At 46.2% G+C, this 20,121-nt stretch overlaps 1 protein-coding gene across 1 annotated transcript; it reads right to left on the minus strand.

The window, feature by feature from the left end:
• Positions 1 to 2,068: 2,068 nt before the first annotated feature.
• LOC148162934 (synaptosomal-associated protein 47-like) lies at positions 2,069 to 19,496 on the minus strand. The gene is given in 3 exon segments (XM_088016794.1): positions 2,069 to 3,607; positions 19,004 to 19,277; positions 19,280 to 19,496. Coding segments are annotated over 3 exon segments (1,134 nt in total). The 5' UTR covers positions 19,485 to 19,496; the 3' UTR covers positions 2,069 to 2,952.
• Between the last annotated feature and the right edge of the window lie 625 nt (positions 19,497 to 20,121).

Raw genomic sequence — 20,121 nt, forward strand, 5'->3', positions numbered from 1 at the left:
CAGATGAGTGTGCTCCTGGATGCCTGGGCCTGTTCTGGGTGCTGGAGATGTGGTCATCAAGAGACAAGTTGCGTCCTGTCCAGATGCAGTACTTGTCCCAGTGTGAGAGCACGGCAGCCAATCAGAGGGCAACAGCACCCGAGGGCGAGTGTTGTCTCTTAAATGAGGTGGTCAGAGAAAGCTTCTCTCAAACGTGGCCACTGGCAAACAACAAAGACAAAAATTACCCAAAATACCATCAATTGCTAAGCATGGGCCATGCTCTGGAGTCTTCTTCCTAAAACCATCAACCCAGGACCATGAGACAACATGAGACAAGAGTGCAATCACGACACGGTGTACAAAACCTCAGCACGCCTCCTACGCGCCGTCGAGACCTTCAGAGTAAGGAGAGCCCAGGGAGACACCACCCGTCGTGGGGGACTCCAGACGGTGTCCTGCAACGGCAAGCACGAGGGGATCTAGACAGAGCTCAGACAGGCTCGTCAGCTGTGACAGTGAGGATGGCAGCCACGGGGGACTCTCCTCCCAGCTCTTCCTCAAGTCTGAATCCACGCTAAGATGTAAAGGGTATCCTAAAGATGCTGTGCAAGAAAACAGCCATTTTCCACTGCTCTTCCCCAGGGTGAACGCAGGCCACCTGTGTCATTCCCAGCCCCTGAAGCCCAGGAGACCCCTGGGGCCAGTCGCTGCCCGGGCCACCTACACTGCACAGGACTGCAGAGGTCTCTGGAAAGTTCTTCCCCACACTGACGCAAGGCAAACCCGGTCCTGTGGTGACACTGCCCCCCGCTGGCCACACAGCTACCAACACGGCTTCGGGAGGACGGGGTAAATTTCTGAGATGTCAAGTCATGATTTCCACCCCCACCGCTTCTGCATTTTCCACTGTGGGACAGTGAAAACACAGGTGCTGGAAACAACATCAGAGGTGACAGAGAGGGCCCGCCCAGGCCTCCCGTGAAGTCCCCAGCAAGCCAGACGCAGTCCTGCTATTCTGCTCCCAAGCCCACGTGCTGGCCTCTCCCCGGCCTCCCCTCCTCATCACCTGCGCCCTCATCCACTCCCGGGGCAGGGTGGCCTCACCGAGGGAGCATGGCACCTCTTGCTCCATGCAGATGCAGACATGCTGTGGGAACCCCTCCACCCCAGAGGCTAAAGTGAGCACCAGGATGAAAACCCATCTGTCATCGTGGAGGTGGTCCCACTCCTTCCACACACACACCGTCTGTGACTGACAGGCGAGGCCACACATCCTGAATCTAGGTGCTGCTGAGAACGTGTCTCTGGATGTGGCGAAGGCCCAGCACCAGCTGACTTTATGTGAGGCTTCCCTGAGGAGGAAGACGTGCAGCCTGTGGTCAACAGCCTTGGCCTGTGCCCTTCCTGATGGCGGGCCCTGTGGAATCCACACTCACCTAGGCTCCTGCTGCTGGACCACGGCCACAGAGGCCCTGGCACGCACTTCCTGCTCCTCTCCAGCCCTGTCTGCACCTGGACATTCGGGGTCAGAGCAGGCCCAGCAAGCCTCTTATCCCCTGCATAGAGTGTGCTGGCATCCCGCAACTGGCACGCAACACTCTCTCCAAAACCACCAGGTACACAGAAAACCCACGAATGTCGTGGAGCTCCATGACAAGAGGGACTGTGGGGGCCCGGCACTGTGCCTGGCACGGGGAGTTCTCCATCAGCAGAATCAATGGCTGAAGGCGTTCTGTGTCAGGCCTAACAGCCCCAGGTCCCCTCACTGACCAGCCCCAGCCCCCCAGGGGCAAACCGCAGGGTGGGGGCACCGACGGCCTGGCCTGACGCCTCCCTCATCAGGGTCTTGGGCTCCCTTCTACTGCCCACCCTTCTCGGCCCCTTTACGGGCTTCCCAGTCCTGCCTTGAGAAGGGCCAAAGAAAAATCTGGAAATGCCAAAAAATTACCTGTTTACATTAACACTTCCAAAATTTTGGTGCTTATGGGACAGATCTATTTTCAGGTAAATTTCTTTTGAAACGTGAAGCCATGTAGAATAACATCAAAATATTCTTGTGTTAGGGAACCAGGTTACATATTAGCACTGAAATCAATCACTTCAGAACAAAAAGAAGCAAACATATCTCTTATTGTAACAGACATCCAGCAATCAAAGTCAATAAGGAAAGCCTACTAGCCTGTTAGAAAAATCACAGTAACACAGACATAAGATCACCTATGGGAAAATAAGGTATTTTATGACTTTGGGATTTCTTAAGATGGGTGCAGAAACAAACTCAAGGGGAATTTACCCAATTAAGGATTTCTGTAACGGACAATGACAGTCTGGCAGAGGTGGTAGCTTCTAAAGCCAACAGGGATGCATACCTACAACATGGACTAAACAAACAGCACAGCAGAATAAAAAAACAAAAACCACAGAATAGGCAATCCACAGAGAAACATGTGAAGCCCAAAAGCAATAAGGAGCGTCAGATGCTCCACGTCAGACATGAAAATAAAGACACCAGCAAGATGCCACCGGATACCATCAGGACGGCAAATCTGAGAAGTCAGATGACCCCAGGCTGCTGTGGGCGAGGCTGGGGCTGGGCCTGCGACCTGGGACCCTTGCGACCCCTGGCCATGCCCAGCTCCGTGCTCCCCAGAGACACTCGGAGGACAGCACACCTCACCGACGGTGGAGGCCTGCAAACCCACAAAAACTATGCTGCAGTTTTCAGAGATTCTGATTCCTAAACATGTCCCTGGAAGGTGGGCTGGGATGTCCCAGACTGATGCCAAGGTCAGGGGTGGAGGGACTGGACACCCACCAGGGTGGGCAGCTAGGTGCCCTGAGTCACACAGAGGAAAGGGGGAATCGCCTACCTTGGAGCCTTCCTCTGTTCTGAAAGTGCCACTGAGCCTTGCTGAGCTCAGGGGAAACCCACACAGCCGTCCAGTGTGTGATACACCCGCGCTCCGGGACTCACACAGTCTGAGGTTGCAGGTATTGAGGAAAACGGTCTGAAGTGTTCTCATTTACAAACAAATGGACAGTCTGCAGTGGTGCACAGAACCAGCAGATGCTCTCAGTGACACAGCACGTTAACGGTGTACCACAGGCCGTGCCCCTGAAGACCGACGCGCACTCACCCACCTGCCAGACATAGCAGCCCTTCTCTGCTGGGGAAGATGTGCTGGCACTTCCGGGTGTCAAGCCACCTTCTAACAACTCCATCTTCTTGCTGAACTGCACCTCCAAAATGGGGACAGCCTCGGGCATCTTGGCGGATATCAGGTGATAAGCTATGTCTGGCTTCCCGATGAACCATTGGAGGATGCTAATTTCATAAGGTGTGTGAACCTTAATGTCGTCTATATCTTCTCTTTCAAATCTGTGCATGAGCAAAGAACTCGAGTCATGGATTTCCAACCCGGACACAAGGATGGTAAGACTTCCTGCTTTAACATGAGATGCTGTTCCCTGGGAGATAACAGCAGGAATTTGGACCACTACCCCTTCTTTTTCAAGAGCTTTGGGACTAGCCGTTGAGGTGCCCCCCTTGGGCGTTGTTTCTGCTGGCATCTTCCAAAGCTTGGAGCTAAAGGGCCACCAAGGGGACTCCAGCTCTGTCAGCAACCTAAAAGACCAAACAAAACACAGAAACACAGTCAACTGAGTTTTAATGTTTTCCTGAAAACTGTTAACCATTTTGTAGTGTTCTTTTCCACAAGCACTGCGTGAAGCGGAAGAGCAGGAATTACTATCCGTGTGTTTTAGAAAAGAAAACTGAGGCTAAGAGCAGGATCTCGTAGGCCTACGGACACAAAGCCCATCAGTAGTAAACACAAAACATGAACACACGTCTTCTGACTAGAACGATGCCCTTTTCACATTGGACCCTGGGTAATTCTGACTCAAAATAAATCCTGACCTCAATCTGGAACTTTCTGCAGTAATCTCTCCTTTCCAATGTGGTAACAAGCATGTGTGGCTACTGGGCATCCAGAGTGTGGCTGATATCACGAGGGACTGAATTTTCAACTTAAGTACATGTGGCTAGTGGCTACCACAGTGGATGGCACCACTGTAAAATACCCACAAATACAAACAGATTGACCTTGTAGCAAAAGTAAAAAAGGAAGCAGGAAAGAAAAGCAAAGGAACAAAGATCAAATGGTATCAACAGAAAATAAATATCAAGATGGTGGAGTTAGACTCAACCATATTAGTAATTATACTAAATGTAAATAGACTAAATCCTCTAATTTAAAGGCAGACTGTCAGCCTGGATTAAAGAAAAAACCACCAAGACACAGCTATGTCTTGTTTATAAGAAACACTGAAATATAAGGACACAGAAACATCAAAAGCAAAGGGACTGGAAAAAAGACATATTGTGCCGAAAATAAACTCTAAGTCAGGGAGTGTTACCAGGGATAAAGACAGAGAATACATAATAATAAGAGAGTCAATTTGACAAAAAGACTTAATACTAAACATGTATATCTAACACAATTTCAAAATTCATTAAGCAAAAATTAACAAAACTAAAAGGAGAAATAGACAATCACAGTTGTAGATTTCAACAAATTTCACTCCATAATTAACACAGCAAGAAGACAAAAATGATGAGTAAGAATATAAACACTATTTAATCCACTCTGGCTGACTGGTATTTATGGAAACATCATCCAACCGCTGAATACACACTCTTTTAAAGTATATTCAGAACTTTAAGAAAAGAGTATAACACGTCTCAATAAATTTCAAGTATACCATCTGTCCCCAAAGAAATGAAATCTGAAATTAATGACAAAAGACTAATAGAAAGTTCTCAAATATTTGGAGATTAAGTACAATTCTAAATAAAGGGAATTGGACAATATCGGAAGTGAATGAAACAAAACAATATGCAGGAAATGGCAGGATGCAAATAGAGCAGTCACGAGGAAAATTTATAGTTCTCAATGTGTGTATTTGAAAACTTCTCAGAAAGGTTTATAATCAGTGATTTAAGCTTCTGTTGTGAAAAGTTATAAATTAAACCCAGAGTAGAAGAACGGAAAAGCAGAAATCAATGAAACTGAAAACAGAAGAAAAGAAAATATTAACAAAGCCAAAAGTTGGTTCTTTGAAGTAATTTTTAAAAATTAAACCCTTACAAGACATGAACAAGAATAAAACAAAGAGGGCTGCCTAGGTGGTTCAGTCGGTTAAGCATCTGCCTTTGGCTCAGGTCATGATCCCACGGTCCTGGGATCCCCCGCATCAGGCTCCCTGCTCTGTGGGGAGGCTGCTTCTCCCTCTCCCTCTGCTGCTCCCCCTGCTTGTGCTCTCTCGCTCTCTGTCAAATAAATAAATAAAATCTTAAAAAAAAGAATAAAGCAAAGAAAATGCACATTACCAAGATCAGGAATAAAAAGGGAGGCATCACCATAGATTCTTTTAGCCCTGGAAAGCCTTCTAGGGGATATCATACCCAACTTTACACCAATAAATGGGACAACTTATATGAAATAGACAAAATACTCAAAACACCCAACATTCCAAAACTGAAGCAAGAAGTAGTTTAAGAATATGAACACCCATAACAAAGTGGCAACAAGAGAAATTTAGAAAAGAAAATCCCATTTACGAATGTACCAAAAATAATAAAATACCTTAGGGATAAATTTAACCAAGGAAATGAAAGACTTCTACTCTGAAAACTATCAGACCTTGATTAAAAACAAACAAACAAACAAAGATGACACAAGCAAATTGAAATACATACTATGCTCATGGACCAGAATAATTTATACTGTGAAAATGTCCATAATTCCCAGAGCAATCAACCGATTTAACGCAATCCCTATCAAAATACCAAGAGCATTTTCCACAGAACTAGAATAATACTAAAATTTGTATGGAACCACAAAAGACCTCAACTAGCCAAAGTGATCTTGAGAAAGAAGAACAAAGCTGGAGGTAGAGGTATCAGAATCCCAGATTTCAGGATATACTACCAAGTTGTAGTAATCATAACAGTACGCAGTACTGACACAAAAGCAGACACACCGATCAAAGGAATACAACAGAGAGCCCAGAAATACACCCACACTTACACTGTCAATTAATCTATGACGAAGGAGGCAAGAATATACAACAGGGAAAGGACAGTCTCTTCAACAAATGGTGGTGTGAAAACTAGACAGCCACATGCAAAAGAATGAAATAGGACTCTTTCTTACACCATACACAAAAATTAGCTCAAAATGGATTAAAGGATTAAATGTGCGACTTGAATCCATAAAACTCCTAAAAGAAAACATATACAGTAAAATCGCCTTGACATCCGCCTTGGTAACATATTTATGGATATGTCTCTTTAGGCAATGGAAAGAAAAGTGAAAACAAACTGTTGGGACTACATCAAAATAAAAAGCTTCTGCACGGCAAAGGAAATCATTGACAAAACAAAAAGGCAATCTACTGAATGGGAAACGTTATTGGCAAACGATATATCTGATAAGAGGTTAATATCCAAAATGTATAAAGAACTTATACAATTCATCACCAAAACAAATGGACAATCCAATTAAAAAATGGGCAGAGGATCTGAATAGGCCTTTTCCCATAGAACACATCCATGTGGCCAAAAGACACATGAAAAGATCTCAACATCACTCATCATCAGGGAAATACAAATGAAAACCACATTGAGATATCACCTCACACCGGTCTGAATGGCTAAAATTAACAACACAGGAGACAACAGGTGTTGGTGAGGATGCAGAGAAAGGTGAACCCTCTTGCACTGCTGATGGGAATGCAAACTGGTACAGTCACTCTGGAAAACAGTAAGGAGGTTCCTCAAAAATTAAAAACAGAATTACCATATGATCCAGTAATTCCACTCCTGGGTATTTACCCAAAGAAAATAAAAACACTAGTGATAAATATATCTACACCCCTATCTCTACTGCAGCATTATTTACAATATCCAAAATACGGAGGTAACCCAAGGGTCTCCCTAGATGGATAATGAAGATGTGACACACACACACACACACACACACACACACACACACACACACACACAGTGGAATATTACTCAGCCACAAAAAAGAATGAAGTCTTGCCTTTTGCAAGCATGTGGATGGAGCTAGAGGGTATTAATGGTAAGTGAAATAAGACAGAGAAAGACAAACACTACATGACTTCACTTATATGTAGAACCTAAAAAACTAAGCAAACGAACAAACAAAAAGCAGAAACAGACCCATAAATACAGAGAACTGATGGCTGCCAGAGGGGAGAGGGTTGGGGGAGGGGCAAAATGGATGAAGGGGAGTGGGTGATACAGGCTTCCAGTATGGAACAAATAAATCATGGAGAGAAAAGGTACAGCATAGGGAACATGGTCAACGGTATTTTAATACCAACACAGATGGAAGCTACACTTGTGTTGAGTATATCATTAATTTGTCAAATCACTATGTTGTACATCTGAAATTAACAGAGCATTGTGTATCAACTATACTTCGACTAAAAAAAGGGTGGCATGGATGTCCACCCTCAGTCAGCTATACTGTGGTGTGCTTTCCCCAACTGGAGCAGTGTCAGAAAAAGTACCTGAGGAGCCTCGACATCCACCCTTACCTGGCTGCAGGAGCACTCCTTCCCCTAAGTGGGATGGTGGTAGCGAAGGCCACATGAAGAGCCATCAGTAACAAGGGAAACCTTACTGGCTCAGTGGAGGGGGATGGTAACAAGACCCCCCCAATTCTCCCAGCTAGGGCACAGTTATGAGGAAGCTTGAAATCCCACTCCCAGCCAGCAGCAACAGGTGGGGGATCCCAAGGCACAAACAAGGGCCACGTGGGGAATTGGGGCTCTCATCCTCACACGGCAGTAAGAGGAATCAGCTTCCCTTCTCCTTCCCTTCTTTCCCTCTTTCCTTTAAGAGAGAGAGAGAGAGAGAGTGGGGGAGGGAGAGAGAGAATCTCAAGCAGTCTCATCGCCCAGCATGGAGCGCAACGTGGGGCTTCATCGCACCACCCTGAGATCATGGCCTGAGCCGAATTAAGAGTCAGATGGTTAACCCACTGAGCCACCCAGGCGCCCCAATAGGAAACAGCTTCTTACTCCTGGGGCACCATGTCGGGGAAAGCTCTGCTGAAACAGAAAAACAAGATTCAGAGTCTTAATACCCAAAATGTCCAGGATACAATGAATCACCATGCCAAGAAGCAGGAAAATCTCTTCTTAAATAAAAAATAGAAGCAAATGCCAAAACCAGGATGAAACTGATGGAATTACTGGACAAGAATTCTAAAGCACCATCATAAAAGTATTTCCACAAGCAATTATGGACATGCTGGAAATAAATTAAAAACCACAAAGTCTTAGCAGAGAAACAGAAGACACAATAAAGTATCCGGAAATTTTTGAACTTAGAAATACAATATACGATAAAAAAAAATGGGTAGATGTAGACTGCAGCCTGAGATGACAGATAAAAGAATCTGTGAAATTAAAGATCAAATAACAGAAATTACCCAATCTGAACAACAGAGAGAAAATACTAAAAACAACAATGACAACAAACCCAAGGGTCCAAAACAAAAGACTGAACACTCATCACCACCACTCCAGCAGGAGAAGAGAAAGAGCGTGGGGCTGGAAAAGGACGCAAACAAATAATGGCCGAACATTTCCCAATTTAGGCAAAAAGACATAAATAAGCCCATAGAGTTAAAAAAAAAAAAAACAACAAACTAATCCGACCCGCACAGCATAAAACCAAAGAAATTACCGTGAAGTTATGTTAAACAAAGAAAAGATCTTGACAGTGGCACGAGAGACCTCACCTACAGGAGAAAATCAATTTGAATGGCAGCGCACTTCTCGTCAGAAAGCATGGAGCCAGAAAGAAGTGGCGCAATGGTTTTCAGTGCTCAAAGAAAAGAACTGTCGGTTCAAAATTCCACAATGAGTGGAACTTTTCTTCAGGAATAAAGAAGAAATTGAGTTATTCTCAGAGGAAGTAAACCCACAAAGAAATTGCTGCCCTAAAAGAATGTCTTGAAGAAGTCGATGGATCAGAAAGGAACTGATAAGGGCAGGAATCCTAGAACATGAGGAAGGAGGGTAGAGAAACAGAAAGAGTACAAATATAGGGAAATAAAATGCACTTGCTTTTTTCTTTTGAGCTGGCTAAAATATGTATGGCACTTGAAGTAAAAATTACAAAATTGCTGTGGTTCTCAAATAGGAAAATGAAGTTAAGATAATTAACTTACAGAGGATTTATATGAATCTGGTAGGGTAAACAGACATAAAGACAGTGGTTAGGTTTCTACACACCGGTCAATTGGGTAAAATGTCAACACCAGGGGTGCCTGGGTGGCTCAGTCATTAAGCGGCTGCCTTTGGCTCAGGTCATGATCCCAGGGTCCTGGGATCAAGCCCCGTATCGGGCTCCCTGCTCTGTGGGAAGCCTGCTTTTCCCTCCCCCACTCCCCTGCTTGTGTTCCCTCTCTCGCTGTGTCTCTCTGTCAAATAAACAAATAAAATCTTTTAAAAAAATGTCAACACCAGCACACTGTGACCAATTATGCATATACAACGTAATACCTAGAGTGTCCGGTGAAGAATATATGTAAGGACATACATTCACAACAGTGTAGGTAAGTCACAATGGAATTATGAATTAATATTCAGGTAACCTACAGGAGGCAGGGGGGAAAAAAGAAATGAGCAACAGAGGTAACAAGTAGCACAAAAATAAAACAGCAGATTTAAGTGTTTTTACACCACACTAATAATTACATTGCTAGGATGGCAAAACTGCTCCAGGTTCAGTCCAATTTCTATCAAAATCCCAGCTGGCTCTTGTGCAGAAACCGGCCAGTTAATCCTGAAATTCATATAGAAATGCAAGGGACCCAGGTTAGCCAACAATCTTGAAAAACAAGAATAAATTTGGTTGACTCCCACTACCTGAGTGCAAAGCTTACTACAAAGCTATGGAAATGAGGATGGTGTGGTACTGTCATAGGGTCCACACGTGGATCAATGATAGAACTCAGTCTAGAAACAAGCCTTTACGTGCAGGGTCAGCTGGTCTCCAGCAAGGACAACAAGACAATTCAATGGGAAAACACTGAATTGAAATATTGCTGAGACCACTGGATACCCACATAAAAAGAAAAGAAGTTGGGCCCATTTCTCATACCATGAACTGCAAGTGGATCACAGACCTAAACAGAAAGACTAAAAAAGAGTTAACCTCTGTGACTTTGGATTTGACAATGAATCAGATATGACACCAAAGGCAAATGATGAAAGAAAAACAGATACACTTTAAATCTTTTAGGCCTGCATCGAGCCAGGTCTGGGCCACAGGCATGAGAGATGCAGTCAGGCCCTGGGATGCTGGTATCTGGAGGAGGAGTCGAGGGTGTGGCCACGAAGTGGGCCCGGGTGCACGTGTGCCATAGTCGTCTCCCACGGTCAGACTACATGCTCCAGGGAGGGAAGTCTGCTTGGCAGTGTCTGAAGAAGGGAAACTGCAAAGCTCTGGAAAGCTCATTTTTTTGAATATAAAAGATCAATGTTGGATGCTGGATCAAGATCGGGGGGAAGAAAAGGACATTTGGTACTGTTATGTTGAAACCACAAGGAAAACAACAAAGGATTTTCTCTGGTCCCTTAAAACAAAGAAGCCAAAACAGGACACAGATGTTTTGCTACATCTGTTGGGTTGCACTAGTTTTTCCCACCATGAACATGGGAGAAACTGGATGAGTTCTGTTTTTGAATATATATATATATATTACATAAGTAAATGAATCTCTTCCTCTAAGTTATTTTGAGAAGAAAAAATTAACTGAACAGTTATGAGCTGGGAGCATCATAATGTGTTTTGAGAATTGTTCTAAAGCACAAAAGTGGGGGCACCTGGATGGTTCAGTTCGTAGAGCATGTGGCTCTTGATTCCTGGGGTCATGAGTTCAAACCCTCCATATGGAACAGAGATTAGTGTAAAAAAAAAATCTAAAGCACAAAAAGTGGAAAGATTGTTATTTTCAAACTTGAATCTTCAACCAAATGACACAATTTGGACATCCTTTGTGAATATTATGAAGGCCACTGATGGGACTTAAAATTGATAACGTGCAGTCTGAGGAGAAAATGTCTATTGGGAAAGTTGAGGTAAAACTTTCTTTTACTCAATCTTTTTTTAAAAATATTTTATTTATTTATTTGACAGAGAGACACAGCGAGAGCAGGAACACAAGCAGGGGGAGTGGGAGAGGGAGAAGCAGGCTTCCCGCCAAGCAGGGAGCCCAATGCAGGGTTCGATCCCAGGACCCTGGGACCATGACCTGAGCCGAGGGCAAGCGCTTAACCAACTGAGCCACCCAGGCACCCCTCAATCTGTCTTATTTAGTTCGAAAATAAATTCTGTTTGATTCCTTGGAGAAAAAAAAGATTCTCTGCTTCAAAAAATATCTTCAAGAAAGTAAAATGGGGGCACCTGGGTGGCACAGTTGGTTAAGCGTCTAATTCTTGATTTTGGCTCTTGTTCATGATCTCAGGATTGTGGGACTGAGCCCCATGCTGAGTGGGGAGTTTGCTTGAGATTCTCTCTCTCCCTCCCCACTCCATATCTAAAATAAATAAATAAATCTTATAAAAAAGAAAAGAAAATGACAATCCACAGAAAGGGAGCAAGTATTTTCAAATCATGTATCTGATAAAGGCCTTTTATCCAGAACTCTGTAAGAACTCTTAACAACTTCTATAAAGAACTCTTATAAACTCCATAATAAAAACACAACCACATAAAAAATGCTCAAAGAATCTGAAAACAAAATACACATATGGAAAAAACATATGAAAGGATACTCATTATCACTAGGAAAATGAAAGTCAACCACCCAGTGAGACACCACCTCACACCCACTAGGAGAGTTATAATGAAAAAGATAGGTAACAAGTGTTGTGAGGTTGTGGAGAAACTGGAGCCCCTCATACATTACTGGTGGGGATGTAAAATGGTGCAGCCACTTTGGAAAACAATTGGTCAGTTTCTCAAAATGTTAAAGAGACCCAGCAACTTCCCTTCCAAGGGAAAGGAAAACAAACATCCAAAGCAGCACTATTCATAATAGCAACAAAGCAGAAACAAGAAAATGCCCGTCAAAACTGGTCGAGGGATAAACAAAATGTGATAGATCATACAACAGAATATTAGCCAGAAATATAAAGCAACAGGGCGCCTGGCTGGCTCAGTCAGTAGAGCATGGGACTCTTGCTCTGAGGGTTGTGAGTTCAAGCCCCATGTTGGGCATGGAGCCTACTTTAAAAAAAAAAAAAAGAACAAATAAGTAGTAACAAAGTACTGATCTATCCTACAACCAGGATGAACCTCAAAAACATGATGCATATGTGACCTCTCTAGAAGAGACAAATCTACACAGAAAGAGTAGATCAGTGGTGACCTGGGCAGGGCAAGAACACAGTGACTGCCAAAGGGCTTGAGGCAACTTCTGGGAGTGACGGAACTGACCTAAAATTGGACTATAGTGATGTCTGCACAACTCTGTAAATCTACCAAAAATCATTGAATTGTTACATACAATGAGTAAATTTTATGGTATGTAAATGAGAAGACTGTTTTAAAAAAATCTACAAAGACACCTCAGAATAAAACATCAGAATATCTAGGAAAGGGGGAAAACAGTAGCCACAATCCTACACAACTTAGCAATAACATACACTAGGAAGACAATGGAAAACATCCTCAAAGTCCTGAGCTACATAGGGCTCAACTGTGAAGAGCCAAACTGTCATTCAAGAGTGCCATTTTCCAACACGTCAACACCAAGGCCACACTATTTACTCACAGATGCCAATGGAAATACAACCAAACTACTTACAACTAGATTCCAGCAAACTCCTGATATCAAAACCAGGTTGCCAATTTGTCTTCATTTCATTTAAAGAGAGATACGGAATTCCAGGAAGTAGGAAGCGTATAATCCAGATTTTTAGTATACACACAGACACACACACACACACACACACACACACACACACACACACACATTTGTTTTCTTCGAGTTCTATGGGGCCCTTTTGCTGCTTTTGATCGCAGAGAGGCTAGCATAGGGGTTTCAACCACCATGAACTGAAGCAGCTTTCCAGCTAGAGAATTCAAAGAGACAAGCCCTATTTCCTTTTCCCTTCATGGGAGCCAGATATCTAAGAATGGAGACACAAGGGAAGAGAAATTTCAATGAACACACACAACAAGAAAGACATGGTTCACAAAAATAGTTTGGAAAAGACTCAAAGCTCAACAACTCCCCCAGAAGGATAAACTTATAAAGATCCACACGGAGATACATCATAGTTAAAGTGTTGAAACCCAAAGACAAAAACAGAGTTTTGAAAGCAAGAAGAGACAAGCGACCTGCCACATTCAAGAGATTCACAGTAAGAAGCAGTCCAATGTAATCAATCACCAACCACCAAGTAGCTGGCTGAGGAGCCTAGACAACACAGCCATACTGGAGACTCAGTGTTGGTCTCCAGTTTGGGTGTGCAGCAGCGGCCGTGGCCAGGCTGGCCTTGGTGAGTTGAAGTCCATGTTGCTGAGACCCATCATGACTTCCATCTCTGTCACCGTGGTCACTTTGCTCATGGGCCTACTGGGCAACTGCAGGAGATGCTGGGGAAACAGGCTGGCTGGGATCCAGGGAAAAGGTCATCCTAGCCACTTGATTATCACAATCCTCCTCTGCTGAAGAGGCTCTGGTGAGCGTTCACATGGGATACATCTTTGCCTTTTGTCCCACTCAGAGAAGTCTATCCATATAATTCTACCCCAGACCTCCCTGTCATGAAGTTTCCAATCATGTTTCTTCCATTCCCCAAACATCCAGCCAAACCACCGGCCACAGCCAATCAGTAAGCCGTTGAGCCTCTAGCCGTTCCTCCTTCCAAGGAAACTGTTGAGCAGAGTAGCACACAACGGTCACCAATCTCAGGGGCCTCCAAACACGTCTGCCCACAGCCATCTTGGAGTTACCACAGAACACAACATGGTCAAGCACTGGATGGAGCAATGCCTTACCCAGCTTTACTCACATGGAGAAGAGACGGAACAAAATCAGGTCCAATGTAGGCACTGGTACCTCACGGACATCAGGTGCCCCTGGCGGCCGATGCAGGACAACCGGCTTATGTACATCCCTCTAACGCTTCAGCTCAAGGACCAACCCCCCACCCCCCAACTATGGAGTCTGAAATACAGAAGACTGGGGGTGTGCCTGAGAGCCACTCACATGCATGCTTCTGTAGAACAAAAGAGCACTGGTTGAGCCTGTAACAGGGAAAGCCATTCCCCTACTAGGGGATAAGTCTGGCACAGGCTATGTGTTCCAGGCCTAAAACCCATTCTTATGAGGCTGAGAGTGCGTCAAAAGACTTTATGCACAAGACTGCCTTTCCAACACAATGAATTTTCAGGTGCATGGCTTGAAGTTCAGCCCACTGGGAGGATTTCTGAGTCATGCCTGCATATTGCACAAAACCATCTGTAAACCAGGCTCCACAATTTTCCTCCTCAGTCAACTGACTGTAGGGTGTTCCCCAGGTAGGGAATGTGCCCTCGGTGCAGGCTGGGAGAGAAAAGGCGGTATGGCAGGAGTGGGGGCCATGTGACCTAGCCTATGCTTTCAGGGCCTGCTAGAGCCTGATCTCCTGTAGCAGGGCTCTGTTTTGAAATCCTACACTGTGACTCCCTATAAAGGTCCACAAAGGCTCCAAAGAGCACCTTTGTCTACCGCAGATACTTGGAGCGCCACTGGATCTGCTGGATCATGTGGCCCAGGTGGCACCTTGACCTGCTACAGAGCCTTCTTATTCCGGACCCCACTCAAAACTAGCATCTTTTCAAGTCACTTGGTAACTGGCCAGAGAAGCACACCCAAATGAAGAGTATGTCGCTTCCAAAATGCTAAGGGGCTCACTAGGCGCCATGTCTCCTTTTAGTTTTGTTTTTTTCTTTTGTAAATTTTATTTATTTGAGACAGAGAGAGAGAGCATGCACAAGCATGTGTGTGAGTGGGGGGGAAGAGGAGAGGGGGGAGGGAGAGGGAAAGAACCTCAAGCAGACTTCCAACTGGGTATAGAGCATGATGTGGGGCTCAATCTCATGACCCTGAGATCATGACCTGAGCTGAAACCAAGAGTTGGACGCTTAAGCGACTGAGCCACCCAGACACCGCAAGTGTGTCTTCCTTTTGGTTATAGGAAGAGCCAGATGCAAAATCTATCCTTCACCATAAAAAGATACCTCAGCAAGCCCCACTCCACTGGATCCCTAGAAATTTCAATGAGGATGAAAGTATCTAATTTCTGTCAGATTTCTTTCCCACCTCTGACAAGCAAACATCTTTCCAGTGCATCTAGAGTAGCTGCTACTTCTTCCTTGAGCCAGTCCGCATGGTATCCCCCATGTAATGGGCCAGCATGCTATCCTGTGAAGGGAGAGACAGTCAAGGGCCCTGTGACATAAAGCATGACACAGGGCTGGAGAGCTGGTATACCCCTGAGGTGGGACGATACAATGCACTGCTGGCGGCTGAAAGCAAGCTGATCTGGTGGTCCTTCCTAAGAGCATTTGCCAGACAGACCACTGCAGAGAACGTTCCAGAGGATGTGTTCATTTGCTCAAGCATCGGGAACAGCAACTGCAATTAAGAGTACCACCTGGTAAGTTTAAGACAATCCATCTTTGTTCTGCACCGTCGAGTGAGTGAGCTGAGTGCAGATGATGCAGGGCTCACTATCCATGCACCCTTCCAGTCCTTGATGGGGGCACTGATCTCAGAAATCCCTCCAAGAAGAGGTTACTATTCTAGGCAGTCCAGAGGCTCCCACTTGGCTTGGCCACCAGAACAGCCCTCACTACACAGGTCAGGGAACCAGTGTGCGATTCTGCCTGCTGCTGGATGATGTGCTCCAGGACTGGGATGGGTTCGGGGCCTACTGGGCCCACTGTGACACTACGAGGCAGACCTCAGTTAGAACTCCACTGATCCCTTGACCCCCAGAAGCCCCTACTCTGACTGGTCTGCTGCCATCAGGTCACTTCCAGCATCCAGGGGTCCCAAACTGTCTGGTGGCTTCCTGCTCCCTAGTGCACGGCCACCCTGGTTAAATGCCACAAGTCCCGTGGGGGAAGGCTGGGAGAAAGAACAAAGGTGTAAACTTTAGTTAATTAATTAATTAATAAAGCTTTTATTTATTTATTTGAGTGAGTGAGAAGGACAGACAGTGAGAGAGTACAAGTGGGGAGAAGAGGGAGAAGCGGGCTCCCCACAGAGCAAGGAGCCTGATGTGGGGCTTGATCGCAGGACCCTGGGATCATGACCGAAGCCAAAGGCAGATGCTTAGCCAACTGAGCCACCCAGGGGCTCCCAAAGGTGTAAACTTTTAGGAGCAAACTGGGGTGCTTCCAGCTTCCCCATCATTCAAGGGGTTTCGAAACTGCAAACTCAGTCTTCAAGTCTGGGAGCTGATTCAGGGGCCATGAGTGCTTTTTAATTCAAGTTAGAGGCTTGCTCACTTGACCCAGCCAAAGTATGAACTGGGTCAACTGGGGCACCCGGGTGATCCTGGGGTCCTGGGATTGAGCCCCGCATTGGGCTCCCTGCCCCTCTCCTTGCTCGTGTTCCCTCTCTTGCTATGTCTTTCTCTGTCAAATAAATAAATAAAATCTTAAAAAAATAAAAGAACTGGGTCAACTGCCCATCCACTTCTCCTCCAAGAGCAAGGTCTCTCGGAGTCAGACTATTCTGATCACGGCTTTGGCTCTGCTGTCCATTATGGTGACCACCCCAAAGATGAAACTCAAGAAATAGTAGAACAAAAAGACAAGGAGAAAAATGAGAACACTATCAGAAGATCAATCCAGGACGGCCGATAACCAGACAACGGGCGTTCCAGAAGGAACACACTTTAAAACTGAAAGGCAGAACCGCATCACATGCTCACCGAACACCTGTGCCAACGACCCCCAAGAGCCAGGAGACCCCCACGAGGAGCACCCATTGGCGGCTCTGTGGGAGCTCGCTGTGCAACTGCGGCACGTGTGGCCCTGCGCATGCCCCTCCAGCGTGGCCTTTTGCAGTTCAGTGCTCCCTGCATTTTTGCTACTTTACCCATTTAAAAACTCTTATAAATTTTGCTTTTGTACACATCTACTTTCAACTTGGTTTTGTGTTATTAACATTGCTTTGAGGTGGATCCATGTCAGTCTGTGCAGATCTAAAAGCAATCAGTGTCTTGAATCCGAGTTGGCAGTGATGTGGGAAACAAAGGCAGAAGGAAAGGTAGATAAAATGTTTTGTCCTTATACCCTGCAGCCTACTGAGAAATACTGCATTACCGTTAATGCCTGGCTACAAGGAAAAACCACCTTGGTCTGACAATAGCAAGGGCTCTGGTAACCCATGTCGTCCTTAGCAGATGAAGATCCTTTTGGAACCTCCCTTTACTCCCCACCCCACCCCAAAGTACAGCATCATTTGCTCCTCATACCCCCCAGCAGCAGCTCTTTCTGCCCAAGTTTCCATCCCTGTGTTTTAATAAAACCACCATTTTGCACTGAAGACATCTTAAGAATTCTTCCTTGGCCATCGGCTCTGGACCTCATCTCTTTCCAAAAACTACATAGTAGTGACTAATTACTGCATCCCCTTGAGGATCGACTGACTACAGCTGCCTCAGTGAATGTGCCCATCCACACACGCTGGGATTCGTCATGGGGTCTGTGCACCTTCGGCTTAGCTAGGTCTTGCCAGGGGCCGGGCCAGGTCCCATCAGTGACAGCGATACAAGACGTCTCGTCCCGACCCACACCCTGACCATCAGTCGGTGTTGTCTCACATCTGTACTTGTTGGTTTAATTTACCTTTCTCTAATTACTGGGGTGCCAGTACCTCCCTTTCATGGGCTGGGCTCATCTGCTTAAAAACAAGGCCGTGTGCACTGGCCTCCCTGTGCCCCCTTCCCAGTGGCTGGGAAGATTGCTGCCAACAGCTTCTTACACAGCCACGGAGCCAACACGGGGCCCCGGGGCGTGACCCAGAGCAGAGCCTTTGACCTGCCCGGGACGCCGACCTTCCCCTGCACCTCTCTGTGGGGGAAATAGCCTCCCAGCTTCTGCAAGCCACAGGATCTGAGGATCTCCATGACGGCAGCTGACCCTACACTCCAATCAATCGTCCTGCCCATTTTTCTACTGAACTGGCTTTTTCTCATTCTGACATATGAGCTCTCTACCTAGCTGGGTATGAATCCCCGGGTGAGAATACAAGTGGATACTACAAGCATCTTCTCTAGCCTCAGGTTCATCTTCTCACTTTTGTGTTTTGTTTTGGTTTGTTTTTTAAGATTTTATTTATTTGACATAAGAGAAATACAGCAAGAGAGGGAACACGACCAAGGGGAGCGGGAGAGGAAGCAGCAGGCTTCTCGCTGAGCAGGGAGCCCGATGTGGGACTTGATTCCAGGACCCTGGGATCACGACCCCAGCCAAAGGCAGACGCCCAACGACTGAGCTACCCAGGGGCCCTATCAGTTGGCCTTTTGTTAAAAGAACATTAAAGAAATGCGGCAATGTCAGCACACAGCCACATAAACAAAAGCTCCCTGGGGCCCCCACTGTTTAGAAGACTGGAGGGGGTCCCTGGTTTGGGAGTGGCTGGTGTCTCAGCACAGCCGGCAGCTCCTGGAGCCAAAGAGCTTCAGCTCAAACCCTGCGGCCACATGGCCGTGCAGAACAGCAACTTCATGTGTGTGACCTGGCCCCTCGGCCTGTTTCCCCCATAGGATGAAACGAGGTAGCCTTCCTTATTCACACAAGACTGGAGCTCTGCACCAGGCACAGAATGTGTCCCTCACCAACGCCCACCCGGCGTCACTGCGCACGGCAGGGGCGTGACCCGTGTGTCAGAAACGCCCCCTGTACCTGTCAGCCACGTCCAGGTCAGATTCCATCTTGTCCAGGCCCTTGGTGATGCTGTCCAGCTGCTCGCTCTGATGGTGGAGGACTCAGGCTGTCTCTTCCAGGCAATTCTGGGAACAGGCCATCAGACCAGTCAGCTGCTTCCCCTTCGTCACAGGGAGCGGTGCTTCCGATGGAGACAGCAGCAGCTCTCTCCAGAAATGCTCGATGATGCTGAAGACTGCATTCCGACTGGGCTGCAAGGAGCTGAACCAGTGCTTGAGGTGGTCCTTCTCCAGGTGAGAGACCTGAAGACAAAGTGAGAAGCCTCCTTCTTGATCTCAATCACACTAGACAGGGGGAAGCTGACCAGTGCCTCCCCGGTTTTATCAGTTGTAAATCTCAGGGAGTGAGAACTTAATGAAAGCTTTCCAGGAACCCATCGCTTCTCCGGTTCTAAGTAGTAGGAGCAAGGCCAGGAGTGCACACAGACCTCTCTGCTCATCTGGCTCCCGGGCTGGTCTGCTCCACGGCCACGGCCACTCGGCCTCTGGAGGAGAGGGACAGGTTAGCGGATGGGTGGGGCTAGCGCGTGTCAGCACACTTGGACCACAGACAGGAGGACAGCTCGGTGTGCTGAGTACACCAGGGACTGGCAGGATGGAGGCCCACCCCACCCGAACCAAGGTCCATGGCTCGATGCGACTGCCACCCCAGGATCCTTCACAAGAACACCACTTCTGCTGTGACAGCCCCACCAATACACAGTCCTCTCATGTTCCTACGCTAACACTCTCCTCTCGAAATCGTCATCATAGAGGAAGTAATCCTACAGGTAGACCTTTCCCTTCTTGCATGGCCCACAAAATCATCAAGTTCTACATAATTATCTAGCTCCGCATACGTATCTGTACGTACGGTTTCACACGGCTGTAAGTAGTGAAGGTACGCTGTTCACATCTACGGCTTTTGCATTTGTTAACAATGTTTGGGAAGTCAGGCATGATGGATGTGATGCAATCCTGACAGAACACCATGTGCGCCCTTCTCACTGACCAGATAAGCCCACAAAGCCAGGAAAGGAGGAGAATCTCGTGCAAGGTCAAACCACAGGTACGTGACGAGGACTTGGCTACAACTAG

This window comes from Eumetopias jubatus, unplaced genomic scaffold (genome assembly GCF_037043125.1).
Source record: "Eumetopias jubatus isolate StellerSeaLion01/CBP00866 unplaced genomic scaffold, mEumJub1_p1.0 scaffold_12, whole genome shotgun sequence".
In the NCBI taxonomy this organism is placed as follows: Eukaryota; Metazoa; Chordata; class Mammalia; order Carnivora; family Otariidae; genus Eumetopias; species Eumetopias jubatus.